Raw genomic sequence first — 20,948 nt, 5'->3', positions numbered from 1 at the left:
TGTTTGGGTTGCGGGGATGAGCAGGGACCCTGCACTCTCCCCCTTATCCCTGTTATTGCAGTGTAATCCTGAGGATTAACCATATGTAATCCTGGGATTTAACCACGCTGCCTCCCCCCCATTAATCCCTTCCCTGGGCAGGGGGGGTCCATCTGCTCCCCCCTCACCCTTTGGTGCTGGGGGGAGCTCACGTGGGCTGGCACGAGCACCTCAGGGCCCCTCCAGCCCTGCTCACAACCCGACTGGGCTCAAATTTGGGGTTTTATGGACCCACAGGGGTTTCAGTTCACTTTGGAGGGCTGTGCCCACCCACAAGGCAAGGCCTGGGAGGCTGTGTGTGCAGCCAAGGACCCCTGAGCCCCCCCTGCCCTCACCTTTCCCCAAAATGCAGCTCTTTAACCCCAAAACAGCAGCCCTGGCCCTGTGGGCTCCCCCCACCAGGCTTCAGCATGGGGAAGTTCTGCAAGTTGACCCTGAGCTCTCTCTGACCCCAAAAAGCAGCTCTGGAGCACCTCCAGACCCACGGAACTTCCAGAACTCACCCCACAGAAAACTTCCAGCCCCCTCAGGGTAAGGAAAGAGGAGGAGAGGGAGGAAAGATCGGCTTTTATTCGATACAGACTCTCGGAGACCCCCTGTGCCCCCCCAGGGGTTGAAGGCAGCCGGAGGTCCCGGGAGGAAGATGAGGCTGCCCAGGGAGGAAGAGGAGCCACCAAGGCCCTGGGCTGTGGTCACAGCTCCGAGAAGAGGGGCTGCTCCCTCACACTGGCCATGACGGGGACGGGGCTGCGGCGAGGGCTGGCCAGGGGCACGTGGGCACTGACGAAGAAGAAGGGGATGTGGCTGATCTTCCCCGAGGACCAGCACTGGAAGGGAAGTGGACACGGAAGAAAATGAGGGTCCAAGATCCCAGACACCTTCCCCCCACCCCGTGTCAGACCAGCCAGCACCAAGGGGGGAGCGACTCACCACGGTCAGGAGGGCTCCTCGTGGGAAGCAGGGGTGGAAGGCGATGATCTGGGGCCGGGCACCGCGCTCGCCCCGCACGAACCCGCTGTGGGGGGCAGGAGGAGCCACGGTTATGGCACAGCCACAGAAACACCACACTGCCAGGGCCAAGTGGAGACACCTGGGACCTGATCGGATGCACTGGGCACGGGACAACCCGAAGCCAAGGGGCTCAAGGTGGATAAAGGCCAACACGGCCAAAACACGACGGGATTCGGAGGTAAAACGGTGACAGGCCCTGAAGCGGCGCGGGATGGGGTCTCCCCACGGTGAGGGGGGGGCTGCTCTTCCCCACCACACCCCCCGGGGGGGTTAAAGGTACTCAACGAACCCAAAACCTGCTGCAAGGAACCCACCCAGTGCCCACCACCACTCACCAGGGCAGGAGCTCAAAGACGGGGCTGTTGCGGGTGCGGAACACGGCGATGGCCGTCTGGCTGCCCGGAGAGTCGGGGTGTCCTGCAGGAGGGAGAGGGGCAGGGAGGCTTTCCTTGCTCCAGGGACACGGGGACAGGCCCCTCGGTGCCCCTTTTCCTTGCTGGAAGTGGGATCTTCAGGCAGGACTCACCTCTGATGATCACTGCGAGTCTCTCTCCAGTGGGGTCCCACACCATGGAATGTACCTCTCCTCCAATCCTGGAACCAGCAGGAGCAGCAGGGAAGCCCCCAGGGTCGGGGGGCACAGACCCCCTCAGCCCCCCACGTGTCCCCAGCATCAGGGGGCTGCTGCCAAGGGGCTGCTGCCCACCTCTGCCCCCCCCAGGTGCCACATCAGACCCACCTCTCGTCCCCGTAGAGCGTCTCGAAGGTGGTCTCGGACAGGTCTGCCACGATCGAGGCTGTTTTGGAGCCCCCCACCTGCCCCTGCATCTCCCCTGAAGGGAACACTCCATAAATCCCACTGAATTGCCCAGATTTCCCATAATTTATCCACTTCTCAGAGCAACGTGCTGATATCCCATGTCTGGGATGGAGGACAGGGGACAGCAACCCCCAGGACTGGCCCCTCTGCTGACAAACCCCTGAGCTGGCCCTGGACCCCCCCCCCTGCAAAAACCCTTTGTGCCCACACAACTGAGAGGCAACATGAGGGGGGATGAACCCAACCCCAGGAATTCTGTGCTCTGGGAGACCCCCAAGACAACCCCCTGCATGTCCCAGCTCCCTCATCCAAAAGTGAGGGATCACCTGGGCCCCACCCCAGCCCTTGGGAAGCTCCAGCTCGGGCAGACTCACCCCGGTACTCGGAGAAGGACAAGGAGTAGATGACGGACTCCCCCAGCACCGTGAAGAGCAGTCGGCTGCCGTCCGGGCTCCAGCACCCCGTCTGTGGCACAGGAAGGGTTTGCAGGGAGACTCCAGTGGGTCCAGGGACAGCTCAGGGCTTTGTGGATGGCCCCTCCCCTGGCCAGGGATCTTTTGGAGCCAGCTGGGAATGGGGGATTTTTGGTAAAACCCACCCAACGTGTCCCCGAGGGCCCTGGAGGTGATGTCTGCACCCCAAATCCTGGGGTCAGTTTGGGGCTATGAGACAGACACTGAGGGGCTGGAGTGTGTCCAGAGGTGGGAATGGAGCTGGGGAAGGGGCTGGAGAACTTGTGAAGAGCAGCTGGGGGGGGCTCAGCCTGGAGAAAAGGGGGCTCAGGGAGGACCTTCTCGCTCTCCACAACTCCAGGGAGCCAGGAAGGGGTCGGGCTCTGCTCCCAGGGAACAAGGGATGGGACAAGAGGAAACAGCCTCAAGATGCACCAGGGAAGGTTCAGGTTGGATATTGGGAAAGATTCCAGGGCTATCCAGCCCTGCCACAGCTGCCCAGGGTAGGGTGGGAGTCCCCAGTCCTGGAGGGATTTAAAAGCCCTGTGGATGCAGCACTTGAGGACATGAGACAACGGTCTCAGAGGGCTTTTTCAGCCTAAATGAACAGCTGTTCCAGCCTGGGAACAGCACCTGAGGAATCCATCCTACCTGGCAGCGTCCTCTGATAGTAGGCCACCGCTCACATGTCCACATCTGAGCCTCCCACACCCTGCAGGAAACAGAACAGGGCGAATTCCTGGGATCTGCCCCAATCCCGCTGCTCCAGGAGCCCACAGGGTCAGACCCAGCCACCCACCCCCGTGCCCCTCTGCCCCCCCAGCAGGAGTGGGAGCAGTGAGGACACTCAGGATCCAGATCTGCTCAGTTTTGGAGCAGAAAGGAGGGCGAGGGCTGCCAGGGGAGCTGGGCAGGCGGGGCACTCACCGGAACACGGCCGAGGGGGTGGCTGCCAGCACCTTGCTGCCATCGGGTGACCAGGCCAAGTAGGTGACACCACCACCCCCAAACCACTGCAGCTGGACACAGTTCTCAGTGGAGACATCCCACACCTGGAGGAGGGGACAAGGAAGGCAAATGGTGACACCAGAACACTGAGTGTTGAGGGGGTGTGTTTGGATTAAGGGACACAGAGCGATGCTTTCAGGTCCAGTTCAAATTCAGAGCTGCCTGACCCACCCTCTGTGGGAACAGCACCTGTGCCCAGCCCAGCTGTCCCTGGGTGACCCTCTGGGGTGCCCGTGGTCCCCACATCCCCCCGGGGAGGCACAGCCAGCTCAGGGCTCCTCACCAGCATGGTCGTGTCGACTGGTGACGCCGAGAGCAGCCGCTCCCCACTGGGTGCCCAGGCCAGGCTGGTGACAGGGCTGTGCCCCGGGTAGGACAGAACCTGGGCACAGCCTGATGACGGTCTGGAAGAGAGAAAGAAACCCCCTAGGAAGGGTTGGGACAGGCTGGCAGGACGGGCACCTGCCTGGCTTTATCCCAAAGCCAACCCCAAAGGGGGTCCCGATGGCAGGGCAGGGGGTGTGCGGGGGTTGTCACCTGGTGGAGAGGGAGGTGGGATCCAGGTGCCACACCAGGACACAGGTCTGGCAGGCCACGGCCAGGATGGAGGCACAGAGAGGCTTCCAGGCCATGGAGGCCACATTCCTCTGCAGGCGATGCTTCAGCGAGGGGACGGTGGCACTGCCGGGGAGGGGACACATGTGACAAGGGCAAAACGCGGGACCAAGAGCGTGTGGGCCGTGTCCCAGTGTCCTCTGCCAGCTCTGAGCCCAGTGCAGGGGGAAAACAGAGTGGGAAGGGGGGATGTGCCCTGCTGTGCCCTGCTTCCCAGGCCGGGGGGAGGTGTGGGGGGACAGGAATTCCCAGCCAGGTGACAGCGGGGGACAGGAATTCCCAGCCAGGTGCCACCGGAGTGAGCCAGAGCACACCTGGTGCAATTGGCCTGAGCTGCCCCCAGCCCAGCCCTGGGGCAGGAGAGGGCCCTGGCTGGCCAGAAATCCCAGCTGGGAGAGGGGGCTGGAGCAGGGCGGTGCGGAGGGGGCCGCAGGACCAGCCGGCACAGTCTTCTCCTGAGGAGGGATTGGCATTCCCTGGGGGAGCAGGGAGACCTGGGGGAGAGAGGAGACTCAACGACGCTCCAAACACTGCTCTGCCTGTGCCCCCTTGGGCTGTGGGACCCCCCTTGGGCTGTGGGACCCCCAGGATGCCCCCAGAGCTACGGAGCAGGGAGGGAAAGGAAAGCCAAGGCTTCGGTCAGGATCATGCTCCAGGAAGAGCAGTGGGAAAGGAGCGGGGGGGGCTGAACGTGAGCCCACGTGAGCAAGAAGGCCAAGGGCACCCAGCCTGTGCCAGCCACGGCGTGGCAGCAGGACCAGGGCACCCCAAATCCCGGGAGGCAGCGGCAGCTCCAGCCCCACCTGTTGGAGTTGTAGACCCGGATGGAATCGTCCAGAAGCGCCACAGCAAACTTGTTGGTGTGGGGGTGCCAGGCGAAGGCCCGCACGGGGCATCCGGCCCTGGAGGCAGGGACAGGGCAGGGTGAGGCTCCAAGCAGAGGTGCTGGCACCACCCAGCACCCCCCAGGCTGGCAAAGGCCCTTCCCAGAGCACCCAATGAAATAAAACTCCCTTTTCGCTGCTGGACGGGACCGTTTTCTTCAAGAAACTCCCCCATTCCTGGCAATTATTCCCAGGGCTCTGCTGAGGGGCTAGTTCCCACAGTCTGGGGTAGGAACTGGGAGGAATTTTGCAGTCTCTGATCTCGTGTAACACTGATCTCAGCACATCAAGGGCTTTGCCTCTCTCTGACCATCAGAAACAAACCAGGGCAGCCAGAGCCAGTGGGGAAATACTTGCCCTTAATGTGCCCACCCAGACAGGGCCCTCCTGTCCTTGTACCCCCACCCCTCTCCCAGCTCTGGGGGTGTCACAGATGCCAGGGATGGTATTTTTGGGACACACAGTACTCACCAGTCCACGGCCTGGGAGAAGGCTGCAATCATGTCCTCACTGGTCAGCTGCAGGGGAGAGCAGAACAATGAGCTGGTAGCAAGGACTCCCAGTGCCCATCCCCTCCTTCCTCTTCCCCCACCTGGATTTTAGCCCCTCTTGGAGCACGTTGGGCCCTGGCAAGGCCTTAGGGCAGCGTTCCCCTCCCTTTGATGGGGGAAGGAGCAGCATTTGGAGCTGGGCATTGCCAGGAGGAGCATTTTGGTGGGTTTTCAGCAGGCAAGGGACCACCCACCACCACAAACCAGCCTCCCCCAGCCCCAGGGATGAGGCCTGGAAGGACTCACGGAGAGGTGTGGGAACAGGGATCCGTGGAGCGAGGAGAGCCAGCGGCACACGGCCAGCGCGTGGCTCGAGCCCGTCCTCAGCCACCGCAGCCCTGGGGGGGCAAAGCACCCTCAGTTGCACCCACCCGCACCACGGGGGGCACGGGTGGGGGCAGCACAATGGGAACAGAGGGATCCCAGACCCAGAGATCCTGGGAGATCTCCAGGGGCAGCCACGACTCACCCTCCTCCTCGGCGCTGGCCACCTCCCGGAGCACCCCGCAGAGCCCCGCGTCGCGCCTGTGGCCACAGAGGGGTCAGAGCCCCTTCAGCACCCCCTGCCCGCTTCGGGGGGGCAGACCTGGCACTTTGGGGGGCATTTTTGGGGAGGGGGGGGGGACAGGACTCACCAGGCACTGAGGCAGCGCTTCCACGGGGACTCGCGGTGGTGGATGAAGGGCGGGCGGGCGCTGGGCTCCTGCCGCCCGTGAGCCTTGAGGGGCTCCTTGGGCAGGCTGAGCACGGGCAGGTCGGGCACCTGTGGGCCCCCACAGCACTCCTGAGACCACCCCCGAGACCACCAGGGACATCCAGGAGGTGCCATGGGGGGGTAAGGGGCCAGAACTCCAGCCACAGCTGAGGGGGACAAATGTGTCACCCCCCAAAGGCTGGAGGGGGCTGGCACAGCTCTGGGAGGCAATAGGGCTCAGCTGGCTCTGGGGGTCTCACCTGGCCCTGGGGAGGAGGAGGGGGCACTCTGGGGGTCTCACCTGGCTCTAAGGAGGAGAAAGGGGCACTCTGGGGGTCTCACCTGGCTCTAAGGAGGAGGAAGGGGCACTCTGGGGGTCTCACCTGGCCCTGGGGAGGAGGAGGGGGCACTCTGGGGGTCTCACCTGGCCCTGGGGAGGAGGAAGGGGCACTCTGGGGGTCTCACCTGGCTCTAAGGAGGAGGAAGGGGCACTCTGGGGGTCTCACCTGGCCCTGGGGAGGAGGAGGGGGCACTCTGGGGGTCTCACCTGGCCCTGGGGAGGAGGAGGGGGCACTCTGGGGGTCTCACCTGGCTCTAAGGAGGAGGAAGGAGCACTCTGGGGGTCTCACCTGGCCCTGGGGAGGAGGAAGGGGCACTCTGGGGGTCTCACCTGGCTCTAAGGAGGAGGAAGGGGCACTCTAGGGGGTCTCACCTGGCCCTGGGGAGGAGGAGGGGCACTCTGGGGGTCTCACCTGGCTCTGGGGAGGAGGAGGGAGCACTCTGGGGGTCTCACCTGGCTCTGGAAGGACAGCGGGAGCTGCTCGCTGAGGCGGCCGCAGACCAGGTCGTTGTTGAGCTCGTACAGGGTGACATCCCCGGGCGGGGGCGGCGGCGGGAACAGCCCCAGGGTGCACATGGTGGGTCTGGGAGGTGGGAGGAGGAACAGAGGAGGGGGGGCGAGAGCTGCAGCCCGCAGAACGCACCGGCTCCAGCCCCGCAGCCTCTCACCCATCCACAGGCAGGGCGCTCCCCGCTCTCAGCCCTCCGGTGCCCCCCGTGTTCCCCCACACCTTTTACCCCCCCACAGCCCCTGGTGCCCCCCGTGCTCCCCCTCACCTTTTCTCCCTCACAGCCCCCGGTGCCCCCCCAGTGCCCCTAAGGCTCCCTCGCCGCCGCCAGCCCCGCCATGTTTGTTCCCCCTCACCCTTTTCCCGTTCCCGGTTCCCGCCCTCGGGGCCGAGGGTGTGAGGGGGGGGGCATTAAAGGGGCAGCGGCCCCGGGATGGAAAAGCGCAAAAGCGGCACGCGGCGGGGGGGCGCCCACACCCCCGATTTACCTCCGCGTTGGCCGCGAGGTTCGCGGTATCCCCTGCAGAGACACCCCCGCCGCCCAGCTCCGGTGAATTAGAGGCTCTTCGGCTGTAACGGGGGCTGATATAATGCAGGGTCACCTTTACAGTTGTTGCCCCTTTAAGGAAGGCGGAGCCCCTTCCCCTGGCGGGGCGGGGCAGCGGCGCGTGCGGCCCGAGGGTCACGTGGTGCCCAAGCGGGGATTGGGGGGGCACCGGGAGCGGGACCGGGACCCTCGGGACATCCCCGGGGCACCCCCGGCTCCCGCACCCCCTCATGGGGTCCTGGGGCATCCCTGGCTCCTGCATCCCTCCTCGTTGGGTACCGGGGCACCCCCGGCTCCTGCACCACCCCTGGGTCCTGCACCCCCTCATGGGGTCCTGGGGCATCCCCCGGTCCTGCAGCATCGTCCCCCCCGGGGCACCCCCGTGTCCTGCACTCGCGGAGTCTCGTGTCTTCCATCCGCGCAGGACCCCCGGGTACCCCTCCTGGCTCCTGCACCCCCGTGTCCTTCGGGGGTCTCCATGTCCTACACCCCCCACCACGGGACCCCCACCCACCTCCGCGTCCTACGGGGATCTTCGTGTCCTGCACCCCTGAGTAACCCCCGTGTCCTGCACGCCCGGGCAGCCCCGGCTCCTGCAACCCCCACCCCGAGCACCCTCAAGCCCTGCACCCTCCTCGGGGTCCCCGTGTCCCGCACCCCCCTTCGGGGGTCTTCGTGTCCTGCAATCCCTCCCGGGCGTCCCGTGTCCATGTCCTCACCCCACCCACCTCTCACGGGTGCCCATATACCCCCACCCTCCGCGGCTCCCGTGGGTGCCGAGCCCCCCGTGCCCCCCCCCTTGGCTCCCTCCCAGCCCCTCTCCCGGGGGCTCCCGCTTTTATTCTGTTTATCTCCGTGTTTTCCTTAGCGGCCGCAAGAGTTATTTTAATTTTCTCAGGATATTAAATAAAGGCACGGGGTTGGTTTGGGGGGGGCTGCGGCGGGGGGCCCCACATTCCTCACCCGTTACGGAGCGAGCGGGGTTCGATAGGAGACGACGATTTGGATGGCGCCGACATCAGAGCCACCGCAGGGGCTGGCGTGGCCCCGCGGCGTCCCTCGGACCCCCCCAAATCGACCCTGATGGGGCAGCGAGACAGGAAAAAAGCTGGTGGTGCCGCCGGAGTGTGTGTGGGGGGGGTCCCCGGTGGGGTTTGGGGGGGCGGGGGTCGTTGGATGGGGTTGGGCTCTGTGGTTTGGGAGGCTCCGGGCGGTCGAGCCCTCGGTGGCCGCCGGGCCGGGGTTTGGCTCAGGGAGGTGGCTGGTTGCCTTCGTTGGCACTGGCCCACCCACGGCGAGAGGCAGCGCGGGGGGGGGGGCGTGCTTTTGGGTGGGGAGAACCCTGAAAAGAGCAAGCCTGTGTCGCTGGGGGGGGGGACTGATTTGGGGGGCTATAAGGAGAGGTGGCCCCCTCCACCCCGAATCCCCCTGGGAGCCACCCTGGGGACAGCTCTGTGTGGTGGCACTGGGCTCTGGTCACCCCGCTGATGCCGCCGTGCCTCAGTTTCCCCGCCCTGCGTGGGGGGACAGCGTGTCCCCCCTTTCCCTGGGGACGCCTGGGGCCTGGCCAGCTCTGCCGAGCCATGGCCACCGTGACTCACCCGTGGCTGGCACACGTGGCCGTGGCCCGGCCACGCTGGCACAGGTACCTGCTACCATCCCTGTCCCCATGTCCCCCCCCGAGGGCAGTGGGTGCCAGTGGCTTCCCCCACACACACTTTGTGCTGGCACAGGAGCCCGTTTCCACCTCCTTTTGCCTTTTTCCGTGGCTTTTGGGGATTTTTTTTTTTTTAGGAAAAGCCCCAAACCAGGGCTGGGCACATCAAAGGGCTGGCGAGAGCCCAGGGCACGGGGAGGGGGAGGGGAGTGGGGTCCCCGCCAGCCCACAGAGCCCAAAATTGGGGTGTCTTTGGTAGCACGTGGCCCTGCCACGTGCCCCAGTGCTGCCACGTGGCCCCTGTGGCCACGGGGAAACTGAGGCACGAGGCTGAGCCAGGCAAGGGCTGTGCACACACACGTGTTCCTGTGCACACACGTGTTGGGGCACACGCGTGTGCAGGGTCAGGCTGGTGGGTGGAGAAGCCCCGACGGGTCCCCAAAAGCAGCTTGGGGATGTCCCTGAGGATGGGGGCAGACTGGGGGACACGGGGGCAGACTGGGGGATATGGGAACAGAGGGATATGGGGCCAGGGGGACAGGGGTTATTGGGTCCTGGGGACACATGGACAGGGGGACACGGGGCTGTGGGGACACGGGAGAGATGGACATGAGACCACAAGACATGGGGACATGGGACTGGGGTCCTGGGGACACGGGACACTGGGGTCCTGGAATGAGGAGAGGGACATGGGACCATGGGGACCCAAGGTCCTGAAGACACGGGGACACAAGGACAGGGGACCACAGGGTTACAGGGACAGACCAGCTGGTCCCCACTCCTGTCACCCCCAGAGGGAGAGACACGGTGACCCCGAGCAGGGCTATGTCCCCCCCTGTGCCTCAGTTTCCCTGTGAGCCCCACAGAGGGGGAGTGTGGGAGGAAGCTGAGCCCATCCCTGTGATGAAGCCGCCCGGCCTCAGCCCCGCAGCCACAGGAGAAGGGAGGGCCCGGCTCCACTCTCAATCCCTTTATTGCTGTTTTTTGGGGGGGGCAGGCAGCTAAAAAAGAGGGGGGGGCACGTTACATTAGCACCGACGAACCGGGTGTGCTAACGAGGCTGGGGGAGGGGGCAAACCCTGTCCCTGAGTGCGGGGGCACGAGGCGGCCAGTGGGGCTTTGGGGGGCCGAGAAGGTTTGGGGGGGGGGAAGAGGAAGAGAAAGAAGGGAGGGATCTCACCTGGACACCCCCCCAGTGAGCCCCAGAGCGCTCGGAGAGCCCCCCCATAATTTAAGACATAAATTACAATGGCTAACGAGGAGCTGGGGAGGAACTGGGGGGGGAGAAGGGATAGGGGGAGATTTGGGGAGAAGTGGGGGTGGGGGCAGCACCCCGTAATAAATATCCTCAGCGGCGCGGAGGAGGATGAGGATGGAGGATGAAAGGCTCAAATCTCCAACAAACTCCCGGCTTCGGGACTCCCGGCGTCTTTGCCGGGAGAGGCGGGCGGCTGGCGGGGGGACGCGGCGGGCGGGGGCTGCTCGGCGCCGGGGGGCGGCTTGGGGGGGCCGGGGTCCGCGTGGGTCTTCTGGTGCTTGCTGAGGTGGTCGCTGCGGGTGAAGCGTTTGCTGCAGAGCAGGCAGGTGAACTTCTTCTCGCGCGTGTGGGTCCGGACGTGCCGCTCCAGCTCGTCGGAGCGGGTGAAGCGCTTCCCGCAGAAGAGCCAGTTGCAGACGAAGGGCCTCTCGCCCGTGTGCCAGCGCAGGTGAGCCTTCAGGTGCGAGGCTTTCCCGTACACTTTCCCGCAGCCCGGGATGTGGCAGCTGTGCACCGGCTTCCTGCGGGCCCCCCCGGGCCCCCCCAGCCGCTCCAGCTCCTGGCAGTTGGGACAATCGCACGCCGGGCGACCCCCTAAGGAGCCGCCGCGGGGACCCTTCGGGGCCTCGCCCGGGTTGGGTTTGGGGGCGGGGGGCGCGGCGGGGGGGTTGGTGTAAGGCGGGGGGTTCAGAGCCCCGAAGTCGGAGCCGTAGGTGGGCAGCGGGGGGCTGAGGGTGGGCTGGCCCTGCAGCGAGCCCTGCAGCCCCTCGGCGCCCGCGGGCCCCCCCAGCCAGCCCCCGTTGGGGTGCACGTCCCACCAGGAAGGGGCCGCTGGCCCCGAGCCCCCCGGCAGCCCCCCGCCGATGCCGCCCTTGTACCAGGAGCCGTAGGGATGCGGCATCTCCAGCGAGGGGTAGACCCCCGGCAGGCAGTCGCCAGGGGGGTGTCCCTTGGCTGTCACCACCACGGGGGCTCCCAGCACCTCCTGAGTGCCGGAGGGGGCCGGGAAGGGGTGGCCGAAGGGGCCGTAGTCGGGGCCGTAGGGGCCGGGGGAGGCCTGGGGGCTGGCGGAGGGCGAGAGCAGCCCCGGGGCGCTGGGGAAGGCGGCGGCGTAGGAGTCACCCATGGGGGCGGCACTGGGAGCACCCTGAGGTGTCGGGGGGCGGCGGTGGGAGCACCCCGAGGTGTGCGGGGGGGTGATGTCAGCGGGGGCTCACGGCCATGGTGCTCAGCAGCCTGTGGGAGAGGAGGAGGGGGTGTTAAGGGTGCTGGGGGGCACCGTGTTCCGCGGGGTCACCGGTCTCGGGGGGCACCCGGTGTGACGGGGCACTCGGTGCAAGGGGACGCCCAGCACTGTGGGCACCAGTATTGGGGCAGGGGGGCACCCAGCAGCGCCCACCCCCCAGCTGCCCCCAGACCCTCGTGCCACCCCCCACCCCCGGTGCTGCCCCTCCCCTTTGCCTCAGTTTCCCCCCGCAGAGCTGAGACCACCCCGTGTCCCCCCAGCCCAGCCCAGCGTCACCCTCCCAGGGGCTTCTCCAGGGGCTGACAGGGGGGTTGTGCTGGTGGCTGCCCCCCCCCCCCCGTCCCCCCGCCCCCAATCTCGGCTCCTTCTGCCTTTATGGCCTTTTAATCGAATTACTCTGCGGCCTCCCCCCTCCCCAGGCGACTTCCTCTGCTTTTATACCCGTCATGGCTTTCAGCTGCGCGGGCTGAGCCCCCTCACCCCCATCACCCCAAGGTCTCCCTTTACTTTAATTTCTTTTTCTTTTTAAAAAAATTTATCCCTTCACCCACTTTGTAGCTTTTTCAGCTTTTTTTTCTTTGATTTTTTTTTTTTTTTAGGGTGTCCCCCCACCCCCCGCCTTCCTTTTACCGTGGGTTTTGCGCCTATTTTTACGCCGGCCCCGGGCCGCGGCCGCAAGCGCGCTCCCGGTTTTCCAAGGATAACAAGGGCCAGGCCTGTGCCCCGGGAACGCTGCCCTGCCGCGAGAGCCGAGGTAATTAAAACCAGGGCGAGCGGCAAACGGAGGCGCACGCTTAAAATAGTGTCAAACTCCCATAAATCAGCTCCGCTTGCGCCGGGAAATTAGGAGCAGGGAAGGAGCCCCGGGAGCTGCGGGCTGAGAACGGCACAAACTCGCTGCAGGAGTGGCTGCTGCACGCGGTGGCAGCTTGGTGGCTCCCGCTGTGTCAGGGACCTTGAGCCCTCCTGTGTCCCCTCCTGGGAGGGAGGGGTTCAGCCCCTGCTCCGGGGGTCCCCAGTCCTAAATTCCCAATCCCTTGTCCCTGATCCCCAGTGTCCAGTTCTTGGTCCCCAATTCCAGTTCCCCAATCCCTTGTCCCTGATCCCCAGTGTCCAGTTCTTGGTCCCCAGTTCCAGTTCTCCAATCCCTTGTCCCTGATCCCCAGTGTCCAGTTCTTGGTCCCCAACCCCTTGTCCTGATCCCCAGTGTCCAGTTCTCAGTACCCAGTTCCAGTTCCCCAATCCCTTGTCCTGATCCCCAGGGTCCAGTTCTCGGTTCCCCAATTCCAGTTCCCCAATCCCTGTCCCCTCGTCCCCAGTCCTTGGTCCCCCAAGTCCCCAGTTTCTTGTCCCCAAACCCCAGCCCTTGTCCCCAGTCCCAGGTCCCCAAACCCCAGCCCTTGTCCCCAGTCCCAGGTCCCCAAACCCCAGCCCTGGTCCCCTGTATCCAGGGACACCCCTAACCTTGGACCTCCTCCTCTGGGTGGACCCGTCCCCGGTGAGGGGGCAGTTTGGGGTGAAGGTGGCACTCAGCACCATCCCCCTGTCCCTGTCCCCTCCCCGGGGTCAGCAGGGTGCAGACCCTGCTGGGGCAGGGGACACACGTGTCCCATGACACAGGGACCATGGGGGGATGCTCAGGCCCCACACAGGTCCAGTCTTTGGGGGGTCCTGTACCCCGAAGGTGTCTCCCATCCTGGAGAAGGGACGGGTCCCATAACGCAGGGTCCCTGTCCCTGGGGGACAATCCTCCATCCCAAAGAGTCCCTGTCCCCAGCAGGGGATCCCCCATCCCAAAGGGTCCCTGTCCCCAGCGGGGAATCCCCCATCCCAAAGGGTCCCCGTCCCAGAGGAGAGTGGTCCCCCATCCCAAAGGGTCCCTGTCCCTGGGGGGAGTTCCTCCATCCCAAAGGGTCCCAGGGGAGGGTGGTCCCCCATCCCAAAGGGTCCCGGTCCCGGGGGAGGGTGGTCCCTCATCCCAAAGGGTCCCGGGGGAGGGTGGTCCCCCATCCCAAAGGGTCCCGGGGGAGGGTGGTCCCCCATCCCAAAGGGTCCCGGGGGAGGGTGGTCCCCCATCCCAAAGGGTCCCGGGGGAGGGTGGTCCCCCATCCCAAAGGGTCGCGGGGGAGGGTGGTCCCCCATCCCAAAGGGTCCCAGAGGAGGGTGGTCCCCCATCCCAAAGGGTCCCAGAGGAGGGTGGTCCCCCATCCCAAAGGGTCCCGGGGGAGGGTGGTCCCCCATCCCAAAGGGTCCCGGGGGAGGGTGGTCCCCCATCCCAAAGGGTCCCAGAGGAGGGTGGTCCCCCATCCCAAAGGGTCCCAGAGGAGGGTGGTCCCCCATCCCAAAGGGTCCCGGGGGAGGGTGGTCCCCCATCCCAAAGGGTCCCGGGGGAGGGTGGTCCCTCATCCCAAAGGGTCCCGGTCCCTGGGCTCCTTACCGCGCTCCGGGGTCCGTGGTCCAGGGATGCCGGGGGTGGGTCCCGCCAGCGGGGATGCCGGTGCCGGTGTCCCGCGGTGCCGGTGTCCCGGGATGCCGGGGCTCGGTGCGGAGGGAGGGAGGGAGCACCGCGGCCGCCGCCCGCCCCGCTGTGCCGCTGCGGCGGGGCTGGGCCGGGCCGGGACCGGGGCCGGGAGCGGGAGCCCGGCCCCGAACCGCCCCCCGTCCGGGGGGGTCGAGGGGGGGGAGGGCCGGGGGAAGGGGGGCAGGGGAAGAGGAAAAGGAAAAGGGAAAGGAAAAGAGGAAGGAAAAGAAGAGAAAGGGAAAAAGAAAGGAAGGAGTCTGAGCAAAAGGAACAAGGAGTTGAAAGAGGGGATGAAATTAGGGATGGGGAAAAAAAGAGAAAGAAAAGAGGAAGAGGAAGAAAGGGAAAGGAAAGGGAAAAAGGAAAGGTGGAAAGGAAATGAAAAGGGAAAGGTAAAAGGGGAAGGAAAAGGAAAAAATATATACGGAAATGGAAGAAAAATGAAAGAAGAAGGCAAAGAAAAAGTTGCGGAGAGAGGAAGAGGAGGCTGAAAGAGAGAGGGGGGGCTGTGGGGGAGAGGGAAGGAGAAGAGTGGGGAGGGGGAAGGAAGGGAAAGGAGGGAAAAGAAAAGGGGAAGAGAAAGGAATTAAGGGGAGAAGAGGAAACAGGGAGGAAAATGGGGAGGGAAAGAAGAGGGGGGGAGAAGGATAGACAGCAGGAAAAGGAGAAGGAAGGGGATGGGAATGGGAAAAGTGCTGGAAAGGAGGGAAGGAGAAAAGCAAAAAAAGGAATAGATGAATGGGGAGGGGAAAGGGCAGAAAGGGACAAAGGGAGAAGGGAGAGCTGGGGCACCCCCAGGCTCTCACCCCAAAAGGTGCCAGTAGGATGGTGCAGGGATGGAGATAAGGGCCTGGGATGGGGATGGGAGGGACACGGGATGGGAACAGGGATGGATGGGATAGGAATGGAATAGGGAAAGGAACCGAGCAGGGATGGAGACAGGACCAAGCATGGACTTGGAGATCCCAGGGATGGGAATGGAGCAGAGATGGGAATAGAACTGGACCCAGGATGGGAATGGGTGGACCAGGGATGAGGATGGGATAGGGATGGACCAGGGATGGGGAGGGGAGGGGGTCAGGAATGGGGATGAGAGGGGCCTGGGTTGGAACTGGAGATACCAGGAGTGGGGCCAGGAGTCAGGGATGGGCTGAGGATGGATCAGGGATGGGGCTGGGGGGACCAGGGATGGGGGTCAGAGAGTGGCAACACAGCTGGGGGGGACAGAGATGGGGACAAGGACAGGGGACATGTGCCAGGAGCAGGACTGAGACAGGGCCATGAGGGGTCCTGGACATGGGGCTGGGGACCCCCTCGTGCCTCAGTTTCCCCCCTATTTAGGGATTGTTCCAACCACTCTTTTTCCGTTTCCCCCCCTTTTTCTTTTCTTTTTTTTTTTCCACTCCCCTTTTTCTTCCCATTTCTTTTCCCTTTTTCTGTTCTATTTCCCTCTTTCCCTGTTTTCCCCCCGCCGTGGCCGGTCGGGAGCCAGCGGGGCCCTTTCCCAGCCCTGACTCAGGGCTTTCCGCTCCGGAGCCGCCGCCGGCGCCGCGGCCGCCGCCGAAGGCCACAACCACCGGCCCCCCCCCTCACCCCCCCCTCTCTGGGGCTTCCACTGCCCACAAACTGGGAGCAAACTGGGACGGCCGCTCCATCCCTCCTCTTCCTCAGCCAGCAGCGCAGGGGAGAGAGACACAACCCCCCACGGGGTTTTTTGGGGGGCACACCATGAGGGGTTTTTTTGGGGGGGGGGCTTGACTCCCACCAGCACGGACCGCGAGGCTTCGGTTCACCAAAGAGGGGGGGTCGGGAGCTGCCCCAGTGCCTGGTCCCCAGATGGGGGGTGTAAATTGGGGTGGGGGCCTCCCCAAGGTTTGAGGGTGGCGGGGACCCCTCTTGTGTCCCCTGGGACCCTTCAAAGCCGGGCGGCCGCGCGGGGGGGCGGCGGCGGGGGCTGATTACAGGGCGGCGCCGGGCTCGGCCGCCCACGGCCCCGCGGCCGCGCCGGGCCCCCGCAATTACCCGGTATTTATACCCCGGCCGGACGCCGGGTCCTCGCGGGGGCGGGGGGACACGGAGCGGGGGGGTCGCTCCTTCCCCGGGGTCTCGGCTTTGCTCCGTCCGCTGACCCCCGGCAGCCCCCCGACCCCTCCTCCATCTGCCCGTCCTCCCCTTCATCTCTCCTTTCTCCATCCCTCCATCCCTTCTTCCCATCTCTCCTTCCCTCCTTTTGACTGATTTACCCGCATTTTTCACTCTGGCTCAGAGTCCGACGTGAGGTCCCCCCCCATAACACGAGTTTGGGGGGGTCTCAGCAGGACGGAGGTTGCAGAGCCGGAGTTGTCCCCGTCCCCATCCCGGTCCCCAGGGCCAGGGGACACCCCCAAGCAGTGCGGGGGTCGCAGTGGCTCCCCCTTACCCTTCCCGTGGTGACAACGGGGGCTGGGCCGGGGGCACCGCGGCCCCTCAGGGGGGAGCAGAACCAGCCCCGAATCACTTCCATGTGTGCACGGGGGGCACTGGAGGCACTGGGAGCACTGGGAATGGGTACTGTGGGCACTGACAGTGGGTAGCGCTGGGAATGGGCACTGGAGGCACTGGGAGCACTGGGAACGGGCACTGGGAGCACTGGGAGTGGGGAGCACTGGGAATGGGGACTGTGGGCACTGACAGTGGGCACTGGGAGTGTTGGGAGTGGGCACTGGAGGCACTGGCAATGGGCACTGGGGGCATCGGGACTGGGTCCAGGCAGGCACTGGGAATGCAGCACTGGGGGCACTGGGAATGTGGTTCCCCACCCGCACAGCACAGTGTCCTCCTACCCTGCTGTCCCCAAGCCCCCCCGTTCTGCCCCCAGCCCCCCACCCCAGCTGCCAACAGGGACCACTGGGGGGGGGGGGGGACCCCGCGGCCCTCCGCGGTTCCTCCCCCACTCCCAGCGGCGGCCCCCGTGTCCCCCCGTCCCTGTGTGTGTGTCCCCCCCCCGCCCTCTCCGGCCCCCGGATGTTTCCCTTGCGGTCGGAGGCCCCAAAATAGCGCAGCCCCCGCGCTGGGTGCGCCGGCCACCAGCGCCCACGGGCCCCGCGGGCCGGGGGGGCCGGGGGGAGGCTCCGAGAGCTCAGAGCGGAGCTGAACCCCCCCCCACACACACACGCTGCCGGGAGGGGCACCCAAGTGTTCGAGACCCCCCCGGGATCCCATTGATTCCCCACCCCCTCAGTTTCAGCCTCCCCACGGCGGGGGATGGAGGGTCCGGCGGGACTTGTTGGGTGTGGGGGCACAGGAGGATAGGGAGGATATGGGGGGGGGCGGTGTCTAAGAGGACAGAGGGGACATGGGGGGACACGTGGGGATGAGTTTGGTTGCAGGGGAGATCGGGGGATCTCATGGGACCGCGGGGGAGCCAGGGGGGACCCACGGGATCATAAGGCACCCACGGGGACATGGGGGAGATTGGGGGGACGTGAGGGGACACAGGGGGACCCACAGGCACTAGGAGCACCTGGAGGGGACACGGGGATGTGGGGGGACCTGTGGGGACAGAGAGGGACTAAAATAGACAAGGGAGAGCCCGGGGTGGGGTGGGGGGTCCCCGCACACGGGGAAGCCGGGGCGGGGCGGGGGGGCCCGGGGCTGAGCTGTGCCCACGCCCGTGGTGTTTCCTCCCACCCTCTAATTATCCCGGGAATTATCCCTGGAAATAACTGCGGGGGCCACGGGGGGACAGGGTGGGAGTGGAACACGGGCACGACCCGGGGTGTGGGGGGGGCCAAGGACGGCCCCCCCTGGGATGGACAGACAGACCCTGGGACGGCCGGACAGACACCGGGGGGACAAAATGGACCCGGCGGGGGGGGAACAGGGGTGGACCCGGGGGGAGATTGGTGGACCCCAGCACCACGGGGGCCCCAAGTCCGCCCCCCCGTCCGTCTGTCCCCCATCTGTGGTGTCCCCCCCGCGCCGGGTGTCCCCCCTGCCATGTGGCTCCCATTGCTCTGCGGTGCAGAAGCCACATCAAAGCGGTGGCAGCGGCGGCCGCGGGGGCGACACTGGGGGCCTGACCCCCCCTCCAGCTGCCAAAGGACCCCCCCAGGTTGCCAAAAGGATCCCCCCCCCAAGCTGCCACGGTGCCCTGTGTGCCCCCCTAAGATGCCAAGGACCCCCTATGGCAATCTGGGGTACCTCCCATGTCCTCCCAATCCCTGTGCCCCCCCATCAAGCTGCCAGGGAGCCCCCCTCGGATGTCCTGTGACCCCCCCCAAGCTTTCAGGGACTCCCCCCAGCCCTGAGACACCCCCCTATGATGTACTAGGACCCCCCCAAGCTGTTAGTGATCACCCCCCCGGCCCTGAGCACCCCCGAAGCTGCCCTGGGTGCCCCCCAAGCTGCCCTAGACCGTGTTTCCTCGGCCCCCCTCGGCCCCCCTCAGGCCCTGTGACCCCCCCCGCCCGTCCCTGTCCCCGGGCCGGGCCGCGCTGGCTCGCGCCGCGCTGCATTTCTGCGGTTCCCAACCCAAAATTGCTGGGAGTCGCCCGGCGTCGCCCTGATTCCTCCGCGGCCGCGACCTGCGGGGGGGCCCGGGGGGGGCCCGGGGGGACGCTCGAGGAGGGGGGGACCCGGTGCGGGGGAAGGGTGGGCACTCCAGGCTGTTCCCGCTGCCCCCCTCGACTCACCCCATTGCTCCCGTTCCCCCCAGACTGGTCCCAGTGCCCCCTTTCCCCACCCCAGTGCCCTCGTTCCCCCCAGACTGGTCTCAGTGTCCCCTTTCCCGATCTCAGTGCCCTCATTCCCCCCGAACTGGTCCCAGTGCCCCCTTTCCCCATCCCAGTGCCCTCGTTCCCCTCCCAGTTTGCCCCATACTGGTCCAAGCCCCTGTTCAGAGCCGTGTCCTGCACTGGCACGGCCGGTGTGAGATGGGCACAGGGATGGGATAGGAATGGGGACAGGGACAGGGACAGGGTTGGGGACCCTATTGGGGAAAGGACAGGGCTGGGGACAATCCTGGGGACAGGGCAGGACCCTGGTTTGGAGACCCCACTGGGGATAGGACAGGGTTGGGGACTGGACAGGACAGGGTTGGGGACAGGGTAAGACCCTGTTGGTGACACTGTGGAGGACAGGGTAGGGTTGGGGACAAGGTTGGGGACAATGCAGGACACTTGGTGACTAGACAGGGTTGGGGATGCTGTTCGGGGACAGGACAAGACACTGTTGGGGACACTGCTGGTGGCAGGACAAGGCTGGGGACACTGCTGGGGACAGGACAGGGTTAGTGCCATGGTGACACTCCTGTCAGTGCCACTGCTGGGGACAGGACACCGCTGGTGACAGGAGAGGGTTGGGGACACTATCAGTGTCACTGCTGTCACTCCTGTCCCCCAGCTGGGGACAGGACCCTGTTGATGACAGGACAAGGTGGGGGACAGGGTCGGTGTCACTGTAGGGGACAGGACGGGGTTGGTGACAGGACACTGTTTGTGTCCCTGTCACAGTCCCTGTCGGTGTCGCTGTCACAGTCCTTGTCGCTGCCCCTGTCACTGTCCCTGTCGGTGTCGCTGTCCCTGTCACAATCCCTGTCGGTGTCGCTGTCCCTGTCGCGACACGGCTCCTTTGGCGCCCCCGCCAGGCGACAGGACAGAGCCCTGCCTGGGGCGGCACCGACGGGCTGCGACCACCAGGGGGGTGTGGGGGGGCACTGGGGTTACTGGGGACACTGGGGAGGGGTCCCATGGCCAGGGGGGGTTAGTTGGGGGGGTCCAGACAGGGGGGCAATGAGGGGGTTAATTTGAGGGGTTAACTGGGGGGGTCCCGATGGGGGGGTAACAGGGTTTGGGGGGTCCTAATAGTGGGAGTTACCAGAGAGGAATCAGTGGGATGAGGATCCTACTGAGAGTAACGGGGTGCTGGGGGGGAGGGAGGATAAAAGAGGGGGGTCTTTGAGGGGGGGTCCTGCGGTGACTCTCTCGGGAGACAGAGCGAGCAGGGGGCTGTGAGCCCACCCCTGGCAGGTCTGGGGGGACAGGACGGGGACAGGACTGGGATGGGACAGGACCTGGTGACACAACAGGGACAGGACAGGGACAGTTTGGGGACAGGACCTGGGATCAGGACAGGGACAGGACCAGGGGACAGGACACGACAGGGACAGTTTGGGGACAGGATGTGGGACCAGGACAGGGACAGGGGGCAGGGCCTGAGGAAACGACAGGCCAAGACAGGGGACGGCCAAGACAGGGGGAGGACAGGGAACAGGAGCTGGGGACATGACAGGGACAGTTTGGGGACAAGCTGGGGACAGGATCTGGGATCTGGACAGGTGACAGGGCAGAGATAGGTTGTCCCCACGCCCCTCACTCTGCAGGGGGGATTTATTTCCCCTGGTCGGGGGGGGAAGGACCGAGACCCCGAACTGAACCAGCCCCACCGGACCGAGGCCGCGGGACCTTCCCGAGGCCGGGAATTGGGCCAAAAGCAGAAGGAAATCGGCAAATCACAAAGCTGGGGGGGAGAGGGGCGGTACCTCCCGCCTCGTTCGCCACCAAACCCCTCGATTTTCGGCAAAATGGAGGATTTTTGCTGTAAACACCCCAACCCCCGTTCCCAGGGCAGGGGCGGCCTGCGCTGGGCGCTATCAGGACAGGGCTGGGCGATGTCGCGACAGGGCGCCAGGGGTGCAGCAGGACCGTGTCGCAGCGCCACGGCGGCTGTCGCGACAGGGCCGAGGCGGCTCGGGGCGGGGAAAGCGGACGGGGAGGGCGGCGCAGAGCCGCACACGGCCCGCGGTACCGAGGGAAGTC

At 65.6% G+C, this 20,948-nt stretch overlaps 2 protein-coding genes across 5 annotated transcripts; both read right to left on the bottom strand.

Moving 5' to 3' along the window:
- Positions 1–587: 587 nt before the first annotated feature.
- AAAS (aladin WD repeat nucleoporin) lies at positions 588–7,506 on the bottom strand. 4 transcript variants are annotated; one of them, XM_032713585.1, is made up of 18 exons: positions 7,191–7,272; positions 6,868–6,997; positions 6,016–6,143; positions 5,850–5,905; positions 5,627–5,718; positions 5,301–5,347; positions 4,749–4,847; positions 4,260–4,439; positions 3,868–4,011; positions 3,614–3,734; positions 3,250–3,374; positions 2,974–3,034; positions 2,245–2,335; positions 1,790–1,883; positions 1,577–1,644; positions 1,386–1,467; positions 970–1,054; positions 590–866 (listed from the first exon to the last, which is right to left on the bottom strand). In XM_032713585.1, exons 2-18 carry the CDS (start codon positions 6,988–6,990, stop codon positions 732–734), a joined length of 1,731 nt encoding a protein of 576 aa, XP_032569476.1. In that variant the 5' UTR covers positions 6,991–6,997; positions 7,191–7,272; the 3' UTR covers positions 590–731. The 4 variants fall into 4 exon arrangements, with proteins under 4 accessions (XP_032569473.1, XP_032569476.1, XP_032569475.1 ...); XM_032713582.1 differs by lacking the exon at positions 4,260–4,439 and having other exon boundaries at positions 588–866; positions 7,191–7,281; XM_032713584.1 differs by lacking the exons at positions 4,260–4,439; positions 7,191–7,272 and adding an exon at positions 7,411–7,506.
- Positions 7,507–10,271: 2,765 nt separating this feature from the next.
- Positions 10,272–11,513, bottom strand: SP7 (Sp7 transcription factor). Its single transcript, XM_032713630.1, has one exon. The coding sequence runs from the start codon at positions 11,508–11,510 to the stop codon at positions 10,515–10,517; it is 996 nt and encodes a 331-aa protein (XP_032569521.1). The 5' UTR covers positions 11,511–11,513; the 3' UTR covers positions 10,272–10,514.
- Between the last annotated feature and the right edge of the window lie 9,435 nt (positions 11,514–20,948).

Source organism: Chiroxiphia lanceolata, chromosome 30 (genome assembly GCF_009829145.1).
Source record: "Chiroxiphia lanceolata isolate bChiLan1 chromosome 30, bChiLan1.pri, whole genome shotgun sequence".
NCBI lineage: Eukaryota > Metazoa > Chordata > Aves > Passeriformes > Pipridae > Chiroxiphia > Chiroxiphia lanceolata.
This window is presented reverse-complemented; position numbering and strand designations above follow the sequence as displayed.